This window comes from Haemaphysalis longicornis, unplaced genomic scaffold (genome assembly GCF_048455015.1).
Source record: "Haemaphysalis longicornis isolate Haplotype H1 unplaced genomic scaffold, Haemaphysalis longicornis Haplotype H1 scaffold_2, whole genome shotgun sequence".
NCBI classification, from domain to species: Eukaryota; Metazoa; Arthropoda; class Arachnida; order Ixodida; family Ixodidae; genus Haemaphysalis; species Haemaphysalis longicornis.
In genome coordinates, this window is record NW_027526295.1 from 52,701,158 (window position 1) to 52,723,542 (window position 22,385).

At 50.4% G+C, this 22,385-nt stretch overlaps 1 protein-coding gene across 1 annotated transcript in view; it reads left to right on the forward strand.

The window, feature by feature from the left end:
* LOC144168895 (ras GTPase-activating-like protein IQGAP1) overlaps nt 1-22,060 on the forward strand; it is a 39,293-nt gene extending 17,233 nt beyond the window's left edge. Inside the window, exons 9-15 of the mRNA XM_077697887.1 lie at nt 596-1,210; nt 2,294-2,532; nt 2,906-3,077; nt 11,804-12,034; nt 13,088-13,318; nt 16,181-16,449; nt 20,430-22,060. Coding sequence (XP_077554013.1) covers nt 596-1,210; nt 2,294-2,532; nt 2,906-3,077; nt 11,804-12,034; nt 13,088-13,318; nt 16,181-16,449; nt 20,430-20,736 — 2,064 coding nt within the window. The 3' untranslated portion in view covers nt 20,737-22,060. The remainder of the gene's footprint in view (nt 1-595; nt 1,211-2,293; nt 2,533-2,905; nt 3,078-11,803; nt 12,035-13,087; nt 13,319-16,180; nt 16,450-20,429) is intronic.
* Nucleotides 22,061-22,385: the final 325 nt, after the last annotated feature.

Consider the following 22,385-nt stretch of genomic DNA (forward strand, 5'->3'; position numbering starts at 1 on the left):
AGTATGGTACTGCTTGGCTCGTTTGGCTGCCGCTTTTCTGATGGAGGCTAAAAGAAAAAAAAAACGCCTGTGTGCGAGATTTCGGCGCACGTTAAAAATCCCCAACTGGTCAAAACTAATCCGGGGCCATATGGAGCGCCTCATCGCGTGTGGAGCGTCGGCGCGTTAAAGCCTGCAATCATTGATTGGCGTTGAGTGTGTGTCCCCTTGTCGATGCGTTGGGAGAAACATTCGCGCCATCTCTTTTTGGTCCTTATATAAAGTTGCTCTGCTATCATTTCGGAGGGTTGCTAGCGCAAGGGCAGCGGAATCGAAGTAAACCCAACCACTTGTTCTGTGGCCTGCTCCTTAGCAAGTGTGAAGGCTCTCTGCTAGCGGATAGCCCTCACTGAGCTTGTGACTACGACCTAGGCCTGAATGCTTCCGTCTTGTGCACGTCACCATTCCTTTTGACCCTATTCTCCCGCTCCTAGGGAAGGCCTGGCTCAATCCAAAATTTTCTGGAGGAATCCTTTATTCTCCTAGCTGATGTGTGGACATAGTCTCAGAACAATGAAATCACATTGAAACTTGTTTTTCTTTCTTCATTCGAAAGGTGCACCCGCACTACCTGGCCAAGCTGATCTTCGTAATGCCGACACAAGCCACGAACAACTTCGTGGAGTCCGTCATCTACTCGGTGTACAACTACGGCTCGACTCCTCGCGACGAGTACTTGCTGCTGCGCCTCTTTCGATTCGCCCTGCTCGAGGAAGTGAGCTCGAAGCTGAGCAAGCCGTCGGACATCCTTCGCGGAAACCCGCTGGTCGTCCGCATGGTCATCGGCTTCTTCCGGACGAGGGGAGGCCACAACTGCCTCGAGCAGCTGCTCAGCTCGCTCGTCAGGGACGTGCTCGAGGACAAGGACTTGAACATTGACCTCAACCCCGTGGACATCTACAAGAAGTGGGTGAACGACCTGGAGACCACGTCCGGCAAGCCCAGTGGGCTCAGCTACGACATCGATGAGGAACAGGCCCTGCAGCAGGGCGCAGTCTGCAAGATCCTTCACACGTCTGTGCTGTCGCTCGAGACCAAAGCCCGGATGTTCGCCCGTAGGATATCGGCCAGCAAGGACCTGATTCCCTACGGGATGCGCTACACCTGCAAGGTGCTCAGGAAGGCTCTGGAGGAGAAGTTCCCGGAGTCATCGCCGGAAGACATTAGCAAGGTGACGTGTAAATACGTGCGAGCGTTTTGAACTATGTAGGGCTGTGTGCGACATTCCAGCTATTTGAAATCTCACTTAGCAGGACTCTGGTGCGAGGTAGTTTGCTAGTGTTCATGAAAAGACGGAACAGCGCGAATGAAACGACCTAATGTTAGGAAAACTGACTGCACCGAAAAAGAGATGGAATGCGTAGAGAAGTCACCGACGTTGTAAATAGTGCTTCTTGGAGACGAAAGGTAATAATTTCGCCTTTTCATCACTTTGCAGTGAAAGAAAGCGCAATGGAAGTGGAGGCGATAGAGCAACACTGATAAACGGTTTACCAGAATTCATTTCTGGTCGGGCACATGTTGTTCTTGCTCTTTTTAACTCTGCTAAATATCCCCAAAGGCTGAAGCTTCTCAGTTTTGATAGGTCTTGCACAGATAAACGATGCAAAGTAAGATCCGCGCGAGTCTTTCCAATTGCTGATTGCTTCTTTCCAATTGCTGTTTGCTTCGCTTCTTTCCAATTGCTGTTTGCTTCGCTTCTTTCCGATTGCTGTTTGCTTCGCTTCTTTCCGATTGCTGTTTGCTTCGCTTCTTTCCGATTGCTGTTTGCTTCTTTCCGATTGCTGTTTGCTTCTTTCCGATTGCTGTTTGCTTCTTTCCGATTGCTGTTTGCTTCTTTCCGATTGCTGTTTGCTTCTTTCCGATTGCTGTTTGCTTCTTTCCGATTGCTGTTTGCTTTTTTACGATTGCTGTTTGCTCCTCGCAGTGGCCGCTACTTAGCTTACTTCGTCGGCATGTGGGATTAGACCATAGGCTTCTTTCTGCTGTTGAGGCCACGTGCGCTGGCTCGGTTCCCAGCCGCGGCGACCGCTTTTCTGATGGAGGCGGAAAGCTAAAACACCCGTGTTTTCGAGATTTCGCGGAACGTTAAAGATCCCCAGATTGTCAAAATTATTCCGGAGCTCTCCACTACGGCCTGCCTCATTACCTGTATAGCATCACAGCGTTGAACCCCACAGTCAATAAATGACTATAAGCTTCTGTGCGTCGATGCAGCTGACCTTTCTGCGCTGTTGTGTACAACCACGTGCAGGTGATGGGGAACATCCTTTACTACCGCTACATCAACCCGGGCATCGTGGCCCCGGACACCTTCGGCGTGGTGCAGATGGCTCCCGAACACCCGGTGACCAATCTGCAGCGTCGCAACCTGGGCCACATCGCCAAGATCCTGGGCTGCGCCTCGGCCGCCGTGCCTTTTAACCAGCCGCAGCACCCGTACCAGATGCGCCTCGACAGCCTCATAGATTCGTGCGGAAAGCTGCTGCACGGGTACGCAACGTTCTTACGGCAGTTCAACGAGCTGCACATTTGCACATCTGATGAATAGACATGTTTTCAACATAGTCTAGCAGCTACTAGAGTGGTGTGAACTGCTTGCTGAAGTGCCCTTGTCTCGTCTTGTGTTTAATTTCGTCTACCGTTAGCTCATATCCAGGAATGTATGCAACCAAAACCAAGCTATTCTCTTTCCAATATGCTTTTGATGCTGTGCGCCTTTCAACGCCAATTCATATCCGGTGTTTCAAACGCCCGCCTTCTCTGGTTCGTATTTTCGCCAGTTACACAGCACAATCTGAGATTCCGAATCTTCGCGATGAATGGCTGCTTTTGAACACATTGCATTGCGGTCCCTGCGACGTAGATTCTTCGCCGACGCGTGCGCTGTGCCGGAGCCCGAGGACTGGTTCGGCGTGGACAGCTACTCCGAGGCAACGCACATCACGCCCCCGACCATCACCCTTACGGCCATGGAGCTGCGCCTCACGCACCGGTACCTGCTCGAGTACAGGGACAGCATCGCCCCGGACCCAGAGGTACCGCTGTTATTTCCTGGGCGGCGCCATGTTGAATCGGCGTCCATAGGCAGTTGGACGTAAACTTCACGTAGTAGTCCCCCGGCACCCTCCAACACTATTTCGATGAATCCGGAACTTCCTAAAAACAAATTAAGCATTAAGCTTATGAGACTGCGGCTATCCCAATTTTTGTATAAAATGCTTAACTTCAGTGAAACCTCAATATATCGAACAGCGCGGTGCCCGCGAAATAGTTCGATATAACCAGAATTCGATATATAAAATCACGTAAAAAACGCGTCATAAACTGGTACAAATCAATAAATGAACGAATTGTGCAGTAAATACTCAGTTGGTGCTTCAAAGTATTTATTCTTTTGGCTTAAAGTACTGCAGCAGGGTAGCCTGGCGTGTTATACACGACTTCCTCAATGTAGTCCAAACGTTCCACAAGCGACAGGCCGGTGCCTTGTATAGCGCTGCAGTAGCGGTGCGGTAGGGCCAAAACCGCTGAAGCCTCGGTCGAAGTCGGGAGCGAGACACTATCAACGCTTGCGGGTACAACCTCGGCAGCGTCTTCGTTTGTGCGCTCAGTAGTAACCTCCGCTAGGATTTCCGCATCCGTCAACTCCGCCGTCGTTCCGGTGCTGTCGTCACCGCCAACTAAGTCATCAATGCACATGCTTCGTGGCTCAGCACCAGCAAAGCGCTCCAGCTGGCCCCAGGTTTCTTCAAGCTTGCATTCTGCTTTTGCACCGTCCAATTCTGCTTCGGTGCAACCGATGCGCAGCAGTCGGGAACACCCATCGTGCCACCGCTATCCTCGAGGGTACTGCGGGATAGCTCGCCGCGTGTCAACAGAGCGCGAGCGGTCTAGGCAGTCTGGGGTGGCGGAGTTCGATATACCCATTTCATGTCCGTCCCAGTTCGAAATAAAAAAATTAAAAATGCATGTGATTTTCCGCGTGATATAGAAAGTGTTTGATATAGGCAATAATTCGATATAGCCGAGTTCGATACATCGAGGTTTGACTGTATATCATATTGACAGTATTTCGGATAATTGTAGGAAATAAAGCATATATAAACAGTTCTATTGTGCGGTGTATTTTTGATGTTTTAACGGAGTGATCAAACGCTAACGAAACAGCCTGGCCTCAATAAATAGAAGCTTCTTTCTATCCCAATTTCATTAGAAGTAGTTGTATTACAAAAGCTTGAGCACGTACGTACGATGCGGAAAGTGTCCTAACCTGAACATGATTACCTCTGGACTCACTGATTTTCCCTGAATACTTCTTAAAAACGCAGCGTGGAGGTATAGCTCTGCACACTTTCGGCCTTCTAGTCAAGTTTGCACGTAAAGTTCATAGATCACTCGCAATCACGAGTATGGGACGAACACTTGTCGTGAACAGCAACTCTCTGCCTGCCTCCTATTGAGGCGTATATGACCGAAAACACAAGCCACGACAGATTTCTGGTAGTATACGCACTTTTCGTCTTCAAATGCCCTGTTAAGATTTATTCCTCTGCTTAGAACTGCCTAGGAACAGGCGACGCCAAGCTATACGTTCAGTTTATCTCCTCGCGAACATACTGGTGAGCTCGGTGGCCGTGGCCATCTCCACTCGACGAGCCCCCACTCCCCTGGAAAGCACGCCCCGAAATTAGCCCTGCTCATTAGCCTCCACTGCCTCCGCCTGGAACATCATAAGCTCATTCCACTCGTTAGCCGTCGCCAGGGCGACTTACTAGTTCATGACCCACGGGCTTAAAAACTATCGTGAACAAATGTGAAAGGTTTCATAAATACGTACAATTGTTTGAATAAATTTGAGGCGCTAAACAACGGGGACCAGAAGAAACACGTAGACAAAGACAAGGCGCCACTTCCAACTAAACTTTATTACTGAAAAACCCTAGGTTAAATGCACTGTTCTGACGTGATGAATACGTCACGCCAACGACGTGTGCGAACCTACACGTGTCCATCTAAGAGCTCCAGTTATGAGTGATAATGCGACCGACGGTGTACTGATGCATTTGTTTCCCGCCTTGTGAATGAAGTGCGCCTCCACAATCTCATCCTTGCCTATCTCTGACCCATTGTAGAAACGTAACCTGTTCAAAGAGCGGAGTGCAGTTCGTACCCTGCAGAGTGCACCTTTTGCAGTGCTCAGCCATGTGGCCCCCAGCGCTGTTCTTTACTGCCCAACAGTGCTCGCGCGCGCTGTCGCGGAAACATCTGTCTGTGGAAACATCTGTCTCAAGGGAATCTCGTAGACAACTCCCATGGTGCATTCTGTGTATAATTCGCCGTTCTTCTTGGAGCACGATTGCCGCTTCCTTTTCGTCATCACAGGGCAAACCTTCGCCAATTTGCAGAGGGCGCTAAACACCACATTGACGTTCTACATTTGAACAACTCTTGAGGTTATGTGAAATCCTGTGCCAATACGGGATAACGTGAACTTTGTGCATTCCTTCTCCATGGATGTTGTAGACTTGTATTACAGTGTTCCTTATTTTGGGTTCAGTGCCTTGAGAGACAAAATAGATGATTTCGGTGAATTCAAATTTAACGGAAAAACCGGTGTTAGTAGTGACAGTTTTTGGAACTTGTTCATTTTTACCTTCGGAGTACTGTTGTACAATTTGAAGACAGGTTTTCTGCTACACGGCGTGGAGTTTGTATTGGTTCATCGCTAGCCCCCTTTTTTCTGATATTTATTTGTGTGCCTTTGATAGGTGCGTAAAGACGAAACTGGCAGATGCGCATTACATCACGATATTTTGATATGTGTATCACTATCTTGTTGTGGTTAATCAAGTGGCCGGAACAAGCTTGAATGATGTAGTAAATGGCGTCATTAAAACGTTTGTCAGATATTCAAAATTGCTCAAGTTTCGTGGGAGCTGCCTAGCAATAACTGTCTGCGGCTCCTAGACTTGAGCCTGACTTTTCCGAACACGCACGTGTGTTGGCAATACAAGCCGCGCGCAAACAAGCAGTTGATTCCACTTGATAGCGCTCACTCGAAATTAATCAAAAGGGAAATGCATCAAGGCAGCCTTAAACAAGTCATGTGCGCACAAGGTACCACACGCATTTAATGAACAGATTGCCCGGCTGGGCAATGCGGGATTTTTTTCTACAGTTATTTCTGGCGTTTGCGAAGCACTTCTGCAAGAATTTAAATGAAAACCGAGGGAAGGTGACATGCAAAAGAAAATAAAGTTCACGTTATCCCGTATTGGCATAGGATTTCGCATAACCTCAAAAGAGTTGTTCAAATGTACGACGTCAACGTGGTGTTTAGCGCGCCCTGCAAATTGGCGAAGGTTTGCCCTGTGATGACGCAAAGGGAGCGGCAATCGTGCTCCAAGAAGCACGGCGAATTATACACAGAATGCACCATGGGGTCTACGAGACTCCCTTGAGTTGCAACAAGTGTTATATTGGCCAAACAGGCAGATGTTTCAACGACAGAGCGCGCGAGCACTGTTGGGCAGTAAAGAACAACGCTGGGGCCACATGGCTGAGCACTGCAAAAGGTGCACTCTGCACTGTACAAACTGGACCCCGCTCTTCAAACAGGCCACGTTTCTAAAATGGGTCAGAGATAGGGAAGAAATTGTGGAGGTGCACTTCAATCACAAGGCGGGAAACGAATGCATCAGTACACCGTCGGTCGCATTATCAATCAAAGAACTAGAGTTCTTTTACTGGCCCGTGCTCGGAGCTCTTCGATGTAGGCAGTTGCGAAACTCCGCCTCAAAAACAGCCGCACCCGAACCCCCCCACCACATCTGAATCGTACGTACGGTGGCGCCAGTGTGGCCACCGTACGCACTATCCAAAAAACACTAATTATTTTAACTGTAAATTTAACTTTAAACTTTATTTCAAAGGCGCATAATTTTTATTCTTGCACTTTCCTAAGTTATTTATTGTTTAAGTGAAGTTTTTTGTTGCAACAGTTTCTGCGCCTGCGCATGCCTCGGACAATTGACGCTTGCGCGGGCACTCCGGCACAACATAGGTCCGAACAGGAGTACTAAACTTTCAGATCTTGCTCGACCGACATCATAATGAATGCGCAAACTAATCTAGTAGCTGATCAAGTGGCTCTAAATAATCCTTGAGAGCTTGCGTAAAGACGCCACAGCGAAGTAACGTTTTTTGCCACCGGAAGAACGCAGATGACGCGCAGGAGACGACAATGCGGAGGTGACAACGCATCTTGTTGAACACACAGGCGCAAATTTTTACTTTTCTTAGTTAGAATGCATATAACACTTGCGTGGTTGAACCCGTTCGGCTTCTTCGGCACGAAAAATTTACGTAAGGACCCAAATATTTTTCTTCAGCCCGCCGGGCGGAGAACCAAGCACGGCCTCCGCGATCGGCTGCCGGCGGCGCGCCGTTGCTACGGCGCGCCGCCGGCAGCCGATCGCGGAGGCCGTGAACCAAGTTGTATTGTTTATTTTGTCATCAATAGATGGCGCCACCGGACTGCGAGGGCGAATTTACGTGGTGTGCCAGGAGCAGCCGCAGCTGCATCGACTACGCGCTAGTGTCCCACACATTCTTTCCTCGATGGTCCCACATGTTCAGGGCTCGCAAGCTTGGACGTTCCCTGTCTTCCCTATAGGCGGCGTAAAAATCGACGCCCCACGTGACCAACCTTGACCAACCTAAAGCGCTGTTTTCGACCATCAAGCCCACCAGACGGCGCAGGCAAAATGTTACTTTTGGTATAGAATACAAAACATTAATTCCGTGACTCAAAGAGCCCACACAGTTCGCTTACAATGTGTTATTTAAAAATACTATTAACAAGTTCCGCATCAAACATCCGTTGAGCAAAAATGTACGCAACTTTTTACGAACAGCCGACTGGTGCACCACCTTGTTTCTGAATTCGCAACCACAAAGCCGCCAATTCAAATTGAAACCGCTGCAACGGCCGACCGTTTCAATGTGCGCGGAGCACCGGTTTCGTGACTGTTATTGCTGTTATGTGCTTTTGCGTCCATCAGTTGTTGAGAGGACTGGCAAAACACGAGAATTGAGTGCTTGTGGAATGACAAATGTGGGAAATTCCGCATCGGAAGGCAGCTGTCGAGGCCAGAATATTCGATTCTTCAAACAGAAGGTGAGTGTTATGCACTCCGCTAGAAAGACGGTGCAAAGGAAACCGTTGTCGCCGTCAATACTTCATTTGTGCCCTTCGTTCGAAATCTTAGCGCAAGTGAACGAGTTGTTGTGGCAAAAAAAAAAAATGTTGTCACGAAAGCGACGTACAATTGCAGCGATCGAAATGAAATGATGTCCTGGCCTCTGTAAACTTGCGGATGTCAATAAACGATTTGTTCTCACTTGCTGCTCACTGTGGTCTGTGCCAGTCGAGGCCATCTGGTCACCTGGCGTAACATCACTTCACTAGCGCGGCGCAAGTAAACACGCGACCAGCGTGCCAGCCAGGAGCCAGCAGGAGCAGCCACGGCCGGACTCGACGCCCCTTTCGCGCGCGGGAGGAGGAGAGTCGAGTCCGGCCGTGGAGCAGCGAGCCGGCGGCCGCCGTGCGAGGGCAGCCATGTTATTAAGGAGCTCAAGCGGCCTGTGCAAAAAGCATCCGCCATGTTTACAAAGCCGTGTTTACAGCGCCATCAAGCGGGCGTACTGGGTAGTTCACGACGCCGCCACTACGCTTTTTCTGGCACTACAGGCAAAGCTAGACCTTTGCTTCTCTAAAATCCTCCCTGTTCTGTGACATGTTGGCGCGACACGTCCAGCACGTCCACATCCATAAAGCGGGAGAGTTCAGCGCCAGCAGCGACCACAACCGCATAAAGGTCAGCTTCACCACATCTGCTGGGAGGGATTGCAAGGAACAGCGTGAGCCTTCCCGGCGGTTTCTTCCCGCTTCAGCGTACGAGGCTGTAGCGCAGGAATTCGAGCTGCGTGTACAAGCTACACAACCAAAGAGATACGAAAAATACGCGGGGGAAGTACGGTGCATCATGCACGCCTATGTGATTCGCTCCAACTCGCGAGAGGGGAGGGTGCGGCGGAAAGGATGGTGGGACAAGGAGGTGAGGGCGGCTCTGAATGCGCGTCGAGCAGCCAATCGCCAGCACCGGGCCGCGGTGACGGCAGCACTTTGCACAAGCCAGTGCCAAATGCTGTGGGAACAGTACTTAGCATGCAAGCGGACTATGCAGCAGGTCGTATAACGGAAAATAGCGGCTCACGATCTCGCCCAGCTGCAATCCATAACTGCTGCTGGGCGACAAGAGCCAGAAGTTTTGGGCGTATGTGGCAACACTTGACCGGAAACCCACTCTACCAGAGCTCCGGGAGGAAACAGGCGCGCCCGTCACGGATATCGTGGAACCCCTTGCCGCCCAATGCAACTGAAGAGCGAAGTTAAGAGTCCGCTCCACACTGCAGTATCGCGGACACTTACGAGTGCGACTGGCAGGTGTCTCGGCGCGCACTGAACCGCGCACTTGTCGGAATGAGCTCGAGCACGGCCCAGGGTCTCGATGCAATACCGGCGGGCTTGGTGAAAAGCCTAGGGAATGTGACCCGCGACACACTGGCCCTTATTTTGACCGCAATCATTGCCGGTGAGCCAGTTCCAGCCGACTGGCAGTGCGGCCGCGCGCGCCTCGTCCGCAAGAAAGGTGGGGTTGCTGGCAACATACGGGACTACCGACCCATCCCGGTGACCAGTGTAGTGTACCGCTTTACCCTTGTGGTGAAAATCTGGATGAGTGGGCGGAGTGCTCCGGGGCGCTGACGGAGCTACAGATTGGCTTCCGATCCAATCGCCGCCTGGAAGACAATCTATTTACCTTGAGCCAGACAATTGAACTGGCACGGAAGGAGTCACGGAGTCTCTTCGCGTGCTTACTCGACGTCGCGAAAGCGTACGACATCGTCCATCATGAGCCGATGCTCAGCCGAATGTCGGCCCTGGGTGTGCCACAAACACTGGTGGACATCTTACGCCAGATGTACAGAACACCGTTGTGGCCTGTCTAGGCGATTCTCAATCGTAGTCGGTACCTGTACGGTGGGGTCTAAAGCAGGGCTGTCCGCTCCTCTCCCTGCTCTACATGCTGTATGTTTCTGGGCTGGAGCGAAGTCTGATCGACTCGGGACTAGGATTCCAGTTCCAGTTCCTGTACGAGGGACTACCACATATTTGGGTGGTACTCGGACTGGCTTTTGCGGATGATCGTGTGCTCCTGGCTGAAACCATCCCTGACATCCAGCGGCTCATCACCCTGAGTGCCACATATCTCTCCCTGTTGGCCTCTCCTTCAGCCCCAAGAAATCTGCGGTGCTCCAGTTCTCCAGAAGTCCAGGAGTAAACACCGTGCTCCTGCCGAACTGCGACACCATCCCCTGGGCGACCGTGTACCGGTACCTTGCGGTGATACTCTCCTCTTCGTCGGATCTACTGGGGGCTTACGAGGAACACCTTAGGCAGGCCTGCCGAAGAGCCAGTGCTGTGTTATGCCGAGGTAAATGTGGGGGTGCAACAGATACACCCTCGTTCGTGAGCTGTTGAAGGAGGGCCATGTCCCAGACCTTCGCCAACGCAGGGGTGTGGGTTTTCATCCAGCACCCGAGCGTGGCTGAAGCGTGGCCAGCGCGAGGTGGGACGCGTAGCGCTCGGCTGCCACGGTCGTGTGGCCGTTGAGGCCATCAAAGGTGACCTAGGATGGTCGTCTTTCGAGTCTCGAGTGGGAAGCAGCAAGCTGTTCTTCGAGGCTCAACTTCGGCACATGGACGATGAGCGGTGGGCGCGACGTGTCTTCCAGTACATGGGCTTTAAGAGCACCCAGACTGTGTGGACCTCACGAGTGCACACGTGGAGTCCAAAGTTCGGCTTTCTTGCAGAGCCGCTACGGACATCAGACGCCCAGAAGCTGAGCCACGTGGCGCGGAAACGTATACGCGAGGTGGAAACAGGCCAGTGGTGCTCGGCCATGCTTTCAAAGTCCACCCTGGAGCTGTATCGCTCCACGTCCACCCAAGCAGCGGAAACGCTGTACGACAACGACACTGGGAATGCACTGCTTTTCGAGGCCAGCGCGGGAGCACCCTCCTCTACCGTCAGCGCTTCGACTCATCCCCAGCGGTGCAAAGTGCCATCTGCCGAGCCTACGGGGAAGCACTACCCAGTGTGCTGTATTGTCGCCAACCGACCCAGAGGGCTCCACGCTACCACAAGCGTTGGGACTTCCTTCCTATAGATATAGTTTGAAGCGACGGCTAGGGTGCCAAAGTTGTGTCCACCCGATACAAAGGGGTATCCACATCATCATCATCCAAAACAGTGGACCAATCGTGGGTCCACTTTTTGATGCATGAGGCTTATGGGAAGTTTCGCAACTGCTATATCAATAACTCTGGCGGGTGCTGCGTCGCCATTTCTCAGAGCCCCCCTATAACTTTTCCCATGCCCTGCTGTTTGGTTTTCCTGGTGCGGGATCCCCGGCCCCCGATCTCCGCCTTCGGCAACTTCACCTTTTCGACGATTCTGACTAGCTCACCACGATTTTCTGTACCCCACGCGTTCCATAAAACAGATGTAAGAATTATTCCTATTATACAAACAATGGCAGCAGAAATAAGGAAACAGGTTAACGCGAAACACGCGTTCAGTGCACGGAACGATCCTCCCATAAGTATTTTGCATTGAACGTCGCGCTCTTCGTAGGACCCGCTGCATGGCCTCCTGCTGGGCCTGGGCCCCGAGCCGACCGTGGAAGACTTGGTGGGGGAGAGCGGGGGCGCCACTGCGGACGGCGCCGCGGAGGTGGCCGCGCTGTCCTCCGTGAAGATTTCGCTGTCCCTGTACGGCAAGTTCTCTTCCGAGCAGGAAGAAGACGCCCCCGAGACCGACCAGCTGCTCAGGGAGACCAAGCACATGGTCGTCGAACTGCTCCGGGTGAGGAGGGTGCTCTGCAGTAGTCGGATGCACTTTCCGGCGGTTCAGCTGGGGATTTTTTTTTTATTTTTCCTTTTGTATGACGTTGAGGGGAATAACCAAATCACACGGTACACTCAAGCGTCGCGAGAGAATACAGGCGCGAAATTTCTAGATTGGAGAGAATACAGGCGCGAAATTTCTAGATTGGATTTAAACAAGGGTACAATGGAACAGAAAACTCGGTGTACAAAATACTACAGTTACAAAACAACGGAACATAACAATAACAACCAAGCAACACAAAGCTAGCCACAAACTTAACAGGACATAGGCTCTACCCATACACCACAAGCAAATACTACCATGTTTTTGTTACACTCAACAAAAACAATTTTGCAAGTTCTTCGGCAAATTTTTCGGGTTTTGTGATGGGCGGTTGTCACTAATTGTTGAAGGGAGAAAGGAAAAGCGGAGTAGGTCAATACGGGAAAGTTCCGGGTGCACTTTGTTAGGGTGGTCGATACGCAGAGATGTGTTGTGGGGTTTTATTAGTGAGAAAGTAAAATGATTAGGGCTGTGTTAGTTCATGAAAGAATATAAGCCGTGAAATTTTGCTCCTTCCTTCTAGGAGTTGGAGACCGTGTGAATGTAATGCTTGAACATTAACAGAGCTAGGCTCTGCATGGCTGTATCCCATCATGTTTTATGCACAAGTTTAAAACGCTGTAGTTCAGGCAGCTCAGGGGCAAAATGACCTCGCAAAAATTAAGCCTGGAAGCGATACGGGCTAGTGACCCAAAGCCATGTATGACTCGCACAGCAAGGCCTTGCAGCTGTGGGCTTGTTTTCTGGAATGGCTTATGATGCGACAGATTAACAATCACCTCATCGCCAAGCGCGAACAAAAAGAATCGCCAGCAATAACGGTGTCGCATTGAAGGAGTAAGTTCTCATTTCCTAGTATATTCCCCTGCGTGTTGTGGTCAATGTTATTAGTGATGAAAATTCGCTGCTGACACCACTTTTTCATTGTGTGCTGTGAAAGCTACGTGCGCCCTTCTGTCGTCTCAGGTATTTCAGCACGTGACGACGATTCAGGAACTTTTCACCGCGAAAGTCAGCCCGGACCTGGATCGGGACTTCCTCGAAATGCAGACTTCTGTCCGTAGCCCTAAAACATCCACAGCCAGTCTTCTGGGACGCCGAAAGTACGGCTCCCTCGAGGCCTTCCGCAAGGCGCTACAGAAGAACCTGCGCATGCTCGAGGACCGCGGCCTTGCTTCTTCCGAGGACGACTACCAGGTATACGAGGTCTTTCCGAATCTCTGGCACAGCTGTCTTTAACCTGCAATTCAACAAACTTTGTTGTCTTCATCTCATAATATTGTATAACATTTTGCCTCGATAACGTGTACCATATATCCGAGGAATATGCTGCCTTATACTGAGTTAGCGATTGGTTGCTGAAACATGGTATGTATGATAACTTATACACGTAAAGTACATGTGTGGTTGCCTGTACGTGCAAGCTGCAAAAAGGAATCGAACCTTCAAATTCTTCGGTGAGCACTATACACTGGTAGGCACGGGCGTCCGCAGAACTTTATTCAAAGTGGCAGGGTGCACACATCGGTGTTGCCGAATAGGCAGCCCCATTTCATTCCATCCCAACTTCGTTCCGAGGAATCATTGATTGACTGTAGGGTTTTACGCGCCACGGAACGCAGGCGATGAGGCGCGCGGATTAATGAGGGCTACGGATTAATTTTGGTCACCTGGGGATCTTTAACGTGCGCCGAAATCTCGTACACACGGGCGTTTTTGCTTTTCACCTCCATCAGAAAAGCAGCCGCCGCGGCCGGGAGTCGAACCCGCGACCTCGTGATCACCAGCGCAACGCCTTAGCCACTGAGCCACCGCGGCGGGTGTTCCGAGGAATCAGACCTTTCCTCAATTCCTTTCAATTTGACGGAGTACGAATCCCTAGGGGGGGGGGGAGGGGGGGTAAACGAGGTGGTACGTATTTTTCCCGCCTTACAATCTGGAGTTCTACCGGCTTACCTCCAGCCCCTCCTACACATGTCCCAATCTCTGGTGCTACCCACATGCGCTGTTGCCGCGAGGCGGCCATTTTGAAATGGCGCGAGTAGGACGGTATACTCGGGCACACGTTAAGAACGGCAATAACTCATGTACGGTATCACTACGCCAAACTGACGGACCCGGATGTCAACGGGTGCGCGCCTTTTAAAAGGAGGTTGCTATGAATGCGTGATATCGCGTGCCTTTTCTCACGTAATTTATTTGTCATCACTGCAGTAGTTTACGAGCATATTAAGTCCACAAAATCACGGAAATGGAAAGTTATTGCACGTAAGGTGCATGCAAATTCAACAGGTTCAAGAGCTGGTTTGGCTGTAGGTATCATCTGAAAATCGTTGCAGCTCGCCTCAAAATCCAGCCCATTCTGTTCCCATTCCCATTCCATTCGGGGCAAGGGGCGCCTAATTTAATTCCTATTTCACTCTTTCAAGCGATGTGGCTATTCCATTCCCATTTCGTTACACGGTCGAGAAAAGGTGGAAGGAATCCGCAGTAATTCCAATTCCGGAGTGTTGACTCCGTATCACTGGCACACATTCATAGGTAGGTCGCCAGGGGGCGGGCGAATGTAATTGGGGCAACGATTGAAGATACACGATGACCATAATTTTTATATGAATAAGTACATTCATCATCAAAACTTCAAAACTTCATCAATATGCAAAAAAATGGGGCAGCTACGCACTAGTGACGCAAAGACGGAACAAGCAAACAAGCTATTCTCGGTTCGGCTAAGTTTATGCGTGGGAGATTAGGGACTCGGTCAAGTTTTCTGCGTGGTGTCGTTGCTAGCCCCAGAACAGCACAGTTTGCATGCACCTTACTTGCGGTAACTTCGTATTTTCTAGGGATGTGTTATAGGTCTGCAGGGAAAAATGTAGGGGCAGTATGACTGAAGGCCTTGACCAATGAGGATTTTGGTACATTTGTGTCCCGTTGAAGGTGACTGCGATGAAGCCATGGGAGGACGTGAGACACTGCCTTCAAGCCATGTGCGCTACCTGCTTACCTGTGACCGTCTTTTTGCGCCAGGGTCAAAACCAAAGAAATGTATAAAAAACAAGCGCTACAGTTTACTTCAAAACCGTACGCTGCGGGCTCATGGCATGCACTGTTTACAGCCTTGCATGAGCCTCAGGGATACACGCAGAAAAATGTCCTGAAGAAACACAGTGGTTTTTTTTAAATAAAATTTTATCAATAAGCAAAAAAAATCTTGGGGCAGCTACGCACTAATGACGCAAAGGCAGAGCAAACAAGCTTATTCTCGGTTCGGCTGAGTTTATATAAGGGTGGGAAATTAGGGACTCGGTCAAGTTTTCTGGGTGGTGTCGTTGCTTCCCCCCCGAGCAGCAATTTTACCTTCAACTCGCTCACGTTTCGCCACTGCTTCACCGGCCCGATATTGGAGATTGGACTAAAGTCGTCACATCCCTTCTTTTCTGTCGCTCTATTTGTCTTCCCCATAGACCGCGCTATTCTGTCGCCGCGGCGGTGGAGCGGGCCTTCTTTGTACTTCTTAGTCGTTTTTTATTCATCTACAGCAGTCTTAGATTGGAATAAAAATAAGAAACAAACTCGTTCAACAACGGAGCTGCTTTTATTCCCCCGTGGGTTCGTCATGTCTCAGCTCCGCATCTGCACATGCGGGGCCTCCGTACGGCGCAGTTTATTATCTCTATGGTACGGCGCATCGAGGCAAAGCTACTGTGAAGCGGCGCCTGAGCGTGCGATGCTCGGTGAAGGTGAGTTCACGACGCTCGCATTCTGGTGATCATCACACAACACAAAAGCTCGCCTAAATGCAACTGCCGTCAGTGTTCCTTTAAATAGCCCCTGCAGACACCTTGCGTTTATCTGGGGGAAATTCGTGATTACGAGGGGGTGGGCAGTTTTAACCACCCTTGCCCCCCTCAGGACGCACATGTTGGGATTTGAAGCATGCGTTTTGCACGCATACTGCAAAGTCAGTCGGGGTACTGCGTCACCGCAAAATTGTGGATGGGAGAGATAGCGTCCCTCACAGCACTCATTCGGTCGTGCAACGGCGTTCACTCGCAGGACGTGATGAACGGCATCGCGGGCGACATCCTGCAGCAGCGCAACCGCCGCGTCAACCGCCAGAGGGAGCTGGCCCAGCTGGCGGCGACGAAGCGCAAGCTCGACGCCAAGACCCGCCACTATGAGGAAACGGTGGACTACTACAGGCGCTACGTGCAGGCCTGCCTGGCCAACCTGGCGTCCACAAGCAAGTCGCGCCGGAAGTCGCTTTCGGCGGGACAACCGCAGCTGCTACTCGTGGGTGATGTCGCCCGCCACAGGCCACTCAAGTGAGTCGTCGTTGGATCGCTTTGCCGTGCCGCCATTCGCAGCCTTGCGCACTGGAGGAAAAATACTTTTCCCCTCCATGCCTGCGACTAATATAAAAGTTATCAGCAGGTCTCACGAGAGAAGATACTGTGTGAGTGCAGACAGTGCAAAGTTGGAAGAAGACGGTAAAGTCGACCTAAGACAGATTTTCGGAGCCCTGTATTCACATAATTTAATTGGCATTAAGGCAAGTGTATGGAAACACTCAGAGCCCCTGAAGCGTGACGTAAAGGTAAAACACTGCTGCCTTCAGTTACCAAGCTTGCAAGACCGGAAGTATATTATTTTGGCGTAGATTTTAAGGGACACTGAAGTGATTTGTAAACATTGCGGGAATAATTGCACTGATGGTATAGTCTGGAGTCTCTAGGTTATGTTTTGACCACTCTAGCTGCGTGTACGAGAATTTATTCAGTGGAAAAATCAATTCTAAAATGCTATCCGCCTCTCTGCATACTCCTCGAGATTTCCTATGACGTATCGTATGTCCCTCAATCGAGATGGCGTGGCCTGACTGCGCTGCTGCACGGCTCGCCGTCCCTCCGACACAGCAAGTCGGCACCGCGTTTAGTCGGCCGGTCGCCGGCGGGTCGTCGCAATTTGTTCCTCAGTTGAGACTAAGGCACAAGATTTGTGCCTGGGATAATGTGCTTTTAATTAATTTGTAGACTGTATCAAGCTCAAGTCCAACTAGCTCCACACGAGCGCACCTGTGACGCTTCGCTGCCTTGTACGCTCCGGAAGTATAGTCAGCGAATTTAATTTAGGTAATAAGGAATTAAAATCAAGCGGAACGTTTTTCGCACAGCGGGAACCCAAGGTACGGGAAGCACGTTTTTCCGCTGGGTGAACTGGCATAGCGGTCAGCAACACGACCCAACTTTTGCTATCGTTTTTCTGCCTAAGCAATGCATTCGCTGGAGATGAGGCACTTGTGGGAATTTAGGGGACGCCTACTAAACGTCCGTTATTCAAAAAAAGTCGTCTAAGCTGCTTGGAGTGCTAAAACTGAATAAAAATATAAGCAGGCTATGCCAAGAAATCGTGCACCCCCTTCGTCCAACGACGACGATGGTCGAAGGCGAAGCGTTCTCATGACGGACTCTTTGTTTGCCGTCTTTACCAAACCGCTTTGACCATGTCGATATGGAGCAGTCGGATTGACGCCGGCTTCATGGCGCAAGGGACCCAGGTTTGATTCAGGCCACTGGAACCCTTTTTAAAAGCAAAGCTTTCTAAATCTACCAGCCAAGGATTCCTTCGTGGCGTGCGGGACAAGAAACTCCGAACGCGGATGGCGAGGGGGAGGGCGGTTTTTATTCCTGGAGCACGGTGTAGATGGCGCGGCGATAGGGCGCTATTACTCAGCGTTCCCCCCGCGCAGCTGCCTGCTCGCACCGGCGGGCTCGTTGGAGGGACGGCTTTGTTGTCTGCTTTAGCGACGGTTGTTTTTCGCCTGTTTTGGCGCAGCATCGCGTCCATTGCGCCCTTCCTTCACACGGCTTGATTAATTTGTTCGACAGCACCTCCTGGGTATCCCGCACCCGACCGACGGAGTTAAGTGGTCGTATGGCAAAGATACGTCAAGGGTTGGTTTGCAGGGCGGTAAAACAATGTAGAGACCATATACAAACATCTGACCGGTAAGGAAACGCTACCTTTTGCGCACTTCTTGCCAGGAATGGGACTCCGTTCTGTAAATTGGTGTACATCAATTCGGTTGTGTTTTAACAAGTATATAAAAAACGAAAGTAGCAACTGGTTCTGATAAATGGCGATTATAAAAGTTCCCTCCGCTTTCTCGCCATTCTCAAACTTACTAAACTAAAATTACTAGTTTAAATCGGTATAAATGGGAATCCCTAAGCTCACATGCCGAATTGTTTCGGTGTATGCGCTTGTGTCGCATGGTGGTGTAGGCCCAAGCTAGCACATCAGGATTGCTAGGTTCCGCTGTGTCGCCCTTCCAAACACGCTCCTCTCCGTTTTCTTTCTTCGGACTCACGGCCGGGCTACAGCGACGGCGTCCGCCGCTCTAGCCCGGCCGTGGCTGACGCTGCTGCTACGTTCGGGACGTCGCCCCCGCGAATTCCAGGTAACGGCTGGCAGAATCTCTGGTTTCTCTTAGCCACGTTTGTGAATTCAAGTGACCTCGCATGGGCAATTGTTGTGGGTGTCGTTTAAAGCTTTACTTTACAACCACCTGCACAGCGTGTATCGGAGCCAATTTTTTTAACTTCACCCGGAATCATTCCTCATCACCGTCAGAGAAAGTTGTTAGACGCATCAGTGAGAACACTAAAGCTCTCCTTTAATATATTCTCTATTTCCGTTCTCGATAGCGCCGGCTTATGGCCGAGTGCTCTGGAGGATTACATGCATTGTTTTGGAAGGCGCATGTTCGAAACCCCGTTACCGCATGTTTTTTTAAGTTCGTGTAGTTATTTTCGGGTAGTAAATTTTATACTGAATTTACAATTTCTGGGCTGTAATTTTTATTGCTCCACGAGCGAGTTCGTTGAAGGCATGCAGACTGACACTGACGCGCTGGCCAGTTTCCGGTGGCGTGTTGTTGCCATAAGCACCGACTGCTTGCGGGCACAGTGCCGAATCAGCCGACCCTTGGCCTGCTGCGAACACTTCTCTTACGTCACAGGCACGAGCCAGGCAAGCTTCAAGGGCGGGTGCAAAGCGCATCATATTTTAGCGTCTCCGGTGACGCGGAGGGCGTTCATCCACTGCGTTCGCCTCAGCGATTACAAGCTGTGCTGGCAGGCTTATCTGGGGTCCTATGATCGACTGCATAAAATTAGTGAATTCCCCATGCTTTTTCCGGCAAGTGTTCCCGGCAACTGGTTGTGCTACGTCACGCCTTCTCAGGCACTCACGGAGAGGGCGTGACATACAAGCCGTATTGCTGCTGAATAGCAAAGACAGGTCTACATTGTCACGTGCGGTGAATTTAGTCTGGTTTTTTATTGCCTACCAAGAATTGTGCGTTTTCAATAAGGCACGCTTTAGTACTAAAGGCAGTTAACGTCATGAAACGCCAAAATGACGAAAGCACACACAACCGCTTTGTCAGCCGGAACCACGTGACCAAAGTTAAAAGCCAATTAGAAAAGACTTCTGCAAAGTTCTAGTTCACGGTGAATTTAGTGCGCATTTTACAGCCGACAACACGGCAGAAGCATGGTATGCTGATTACGGAGATATCGGGATTCCCAGCAAACGACAACGTCGGATGCCAAGCGTGTTTCTCGGAACCGAAACAGAAGCTGGTTTTAATTCTAATATTGAACATCGTCCAATCAACCTCTCATCTCATATGCGCGTCACTGCTGTTAGTTTGCAGCTTCCAATAAATGCTGCTTTATCAACCGGATAAATGATAAGTCTACGCAATGCAAACAAAGGAGTTTGGCAAATTAAGTTCAGTGTTCCTTTAAGGTAATGAGGCGCGATGGTTTTTATTTGTTTTTTTTACTTCATTTGCGCGGCTGCGAGCAGCACTGCAGCCCTAAGATGTTGTTGGGTCTTTCACCTTCGTGGTTCGCTATTTTTGCAGTTATGCCTTTCGCTCTCCCTCTCCCTATATCGCGGTCTCTCTCAGTGAGAGTTTCTTCCATTCGCCACTCAGCGGGGTTTAACACAGCAGTCGGATCCAGAGTGACCCCTTGTTGACATGCCAAAAAAGAGGTGGCGGGCACTGCTGTCTTGCTAGTGCTGTTTTGTGGGGCGCTTGTTGTTTTTGTTATTGTGGCGAAAAACTTGTATTCACCACTTTAACGGGTGTTGAAGAGTCGCATGTGGTCTCATTCAATCTGTAGGTTTCTACCAACTACAGCGCACCCATAGTCCAGATAACCCAGGCCCCTTAATGTTCATTTTTAATTTGTTTCTCATTCGGTGACGTTTCCACGACTTTCTCAACGACCAGGTCCCGGAGCACGCTCAAGTACACGGGTGCAAGGCTGCACGAGAAGGGCATCTTGCTCGAAGTGTCCGGCCTCGAGACGGGTCAGCTGAAGAACGTCAGCTTCGAGATCGCCCCCGCGGAGCGCGCGGGCGTGTTCAGAGTGCGCGCAACGTTCCTGGGCGTCAGCGCCGAAGAGGTCACCATTGACATCCAGGACCTTCTGCAGCGCCAGTACGATGGCGTCGCGGTCACCGAGCTCTCGGAGCGGGCGCGGGTCAACAACAATCTGCTGCTCTTCTTCCTGAACAAGAAGTTCTACGGGAAGTAGGATCCCAGCTGCCCCTGCTTCGCCAACGTGATGCGGGCAATTGTTCACGACACGAGAGGACCTATGGGTTGAAGCCTCCTTGGAAGCATTTTCAGGCGGCTCAGGCAGTACGAGCCCGCCAAAATTTTGCTAGACAGTTGGTCTTCTAGCTAGTCATCTTCAATTTGGTCGCCGTTCATGCCTCGAATAGCACTTTAGTTCTGCCATAAGCCTGAGGGCGGATTCTTTATGCGTACTTGTGTTGTTTTTGGCGTTAGGTTTAGTGCGAGTGTGCGATGTGCGGACACTGGTGTCAGCACGACCTTTTATTTTATTGACAACTACCAACCTTAGGCTTTTTTGTTTAAGCTGCTCGGCATTGTTTTGCTTATGACCACGCCCACGTGAGTTCACGTGCGTGCCACAGCGACTGAAATCAAGGGTTTCAGTCTGTTTTGTATTCCGCCATTAAAAGATAAAAACCATGTTTCGACTGCGTCTTCATCGCCGCACGCCGGGCGACGCTCGCAGACACATTGCCCAGCATTCCTTCCACGCAGTGCAGACAGCTGTGGGAAGTTGCTGCTTAAGTGCTTCTCTCTGCCGCCGTCATTTCCCGCACAGTCGCTGCCCCATGCCAGCGTCATCGTACCTGTGGCGGCAGGCGGAGAAATAGGTCCGCATGTCTGCACTGCGTGTGTGCCGACAAATGAAGAAAAGCCTTTCCTCCATGAAAAAAGCTTATAAGAGACCCTGACGTCCCTTCTACTGAAATCTGAACATGAAATTTTTGGAGGTCACCCCCTTTCTTTTGCGTGTGCTTTGTGCTCACACGCTGCCTTCTCCGCCATCGCTCACTCCTGTGTCATCTGCTTCATACCTCTTGACGACCATTGACTATCGCTGGGCCGCACTTAGAATATTATATAGAACACAAGTTTTACCAGAGAGGTCGTGTATTCGTTGGTCTCCTGTAAGGTAGCGGCAAACAATAGCACTTCCATTTGTTGACCGGCGTAGTGTGGGCTTACAAACCTGCCCTCGGCGGAATAAACTGGACCCAGATAAAGATAGGCACGCGTCGCCACAACGGGTCGTGCGACATTTCGCCTTCAAGAATTCCGCATATGGGACCGCATTGGCAAACACCTCGACAAAACACCTCTAGCAAACACCTCGACAAAAAAATTGCCGCATCCGTCGTCCCCAATGTCAGTGTTTTTAACCCCACAATGAAGGGAACACCATTTGATATCATTGCCCAGGCGGCGTGCCGTAACTGGGCTGAGACCAAAGAGAATGTACAGACATGGACAACTGAAATGGAAAATATGAATCAAAACACAGAAATAGCGCCGTTTCTTTTGATGAAAGTCAAACTTTACATGCAAGTAACAATAGTTATAAAGTTTGAAAACCGTACCTCAATACAGTCTGTATGTGGTCTATGTGGTAATTTGTGTTACGGTGTGTTCTAAAGTTCACGTTTGGTTTGTCCATACCTGTACGTGTCATTTTTGTTTCACTTGTCACTCGTGAGCGTAGTTCTCGCGGCGCTTGTGGTATTTCGGTGTAGTGCCATTTCATGGTTTTAAAACTTCGTGGATGCGCGTTTGTCCTACTTCCGTGTTCTTGCAGCATCTGTAGGCCCAGTGATGTACTTTCGCCTA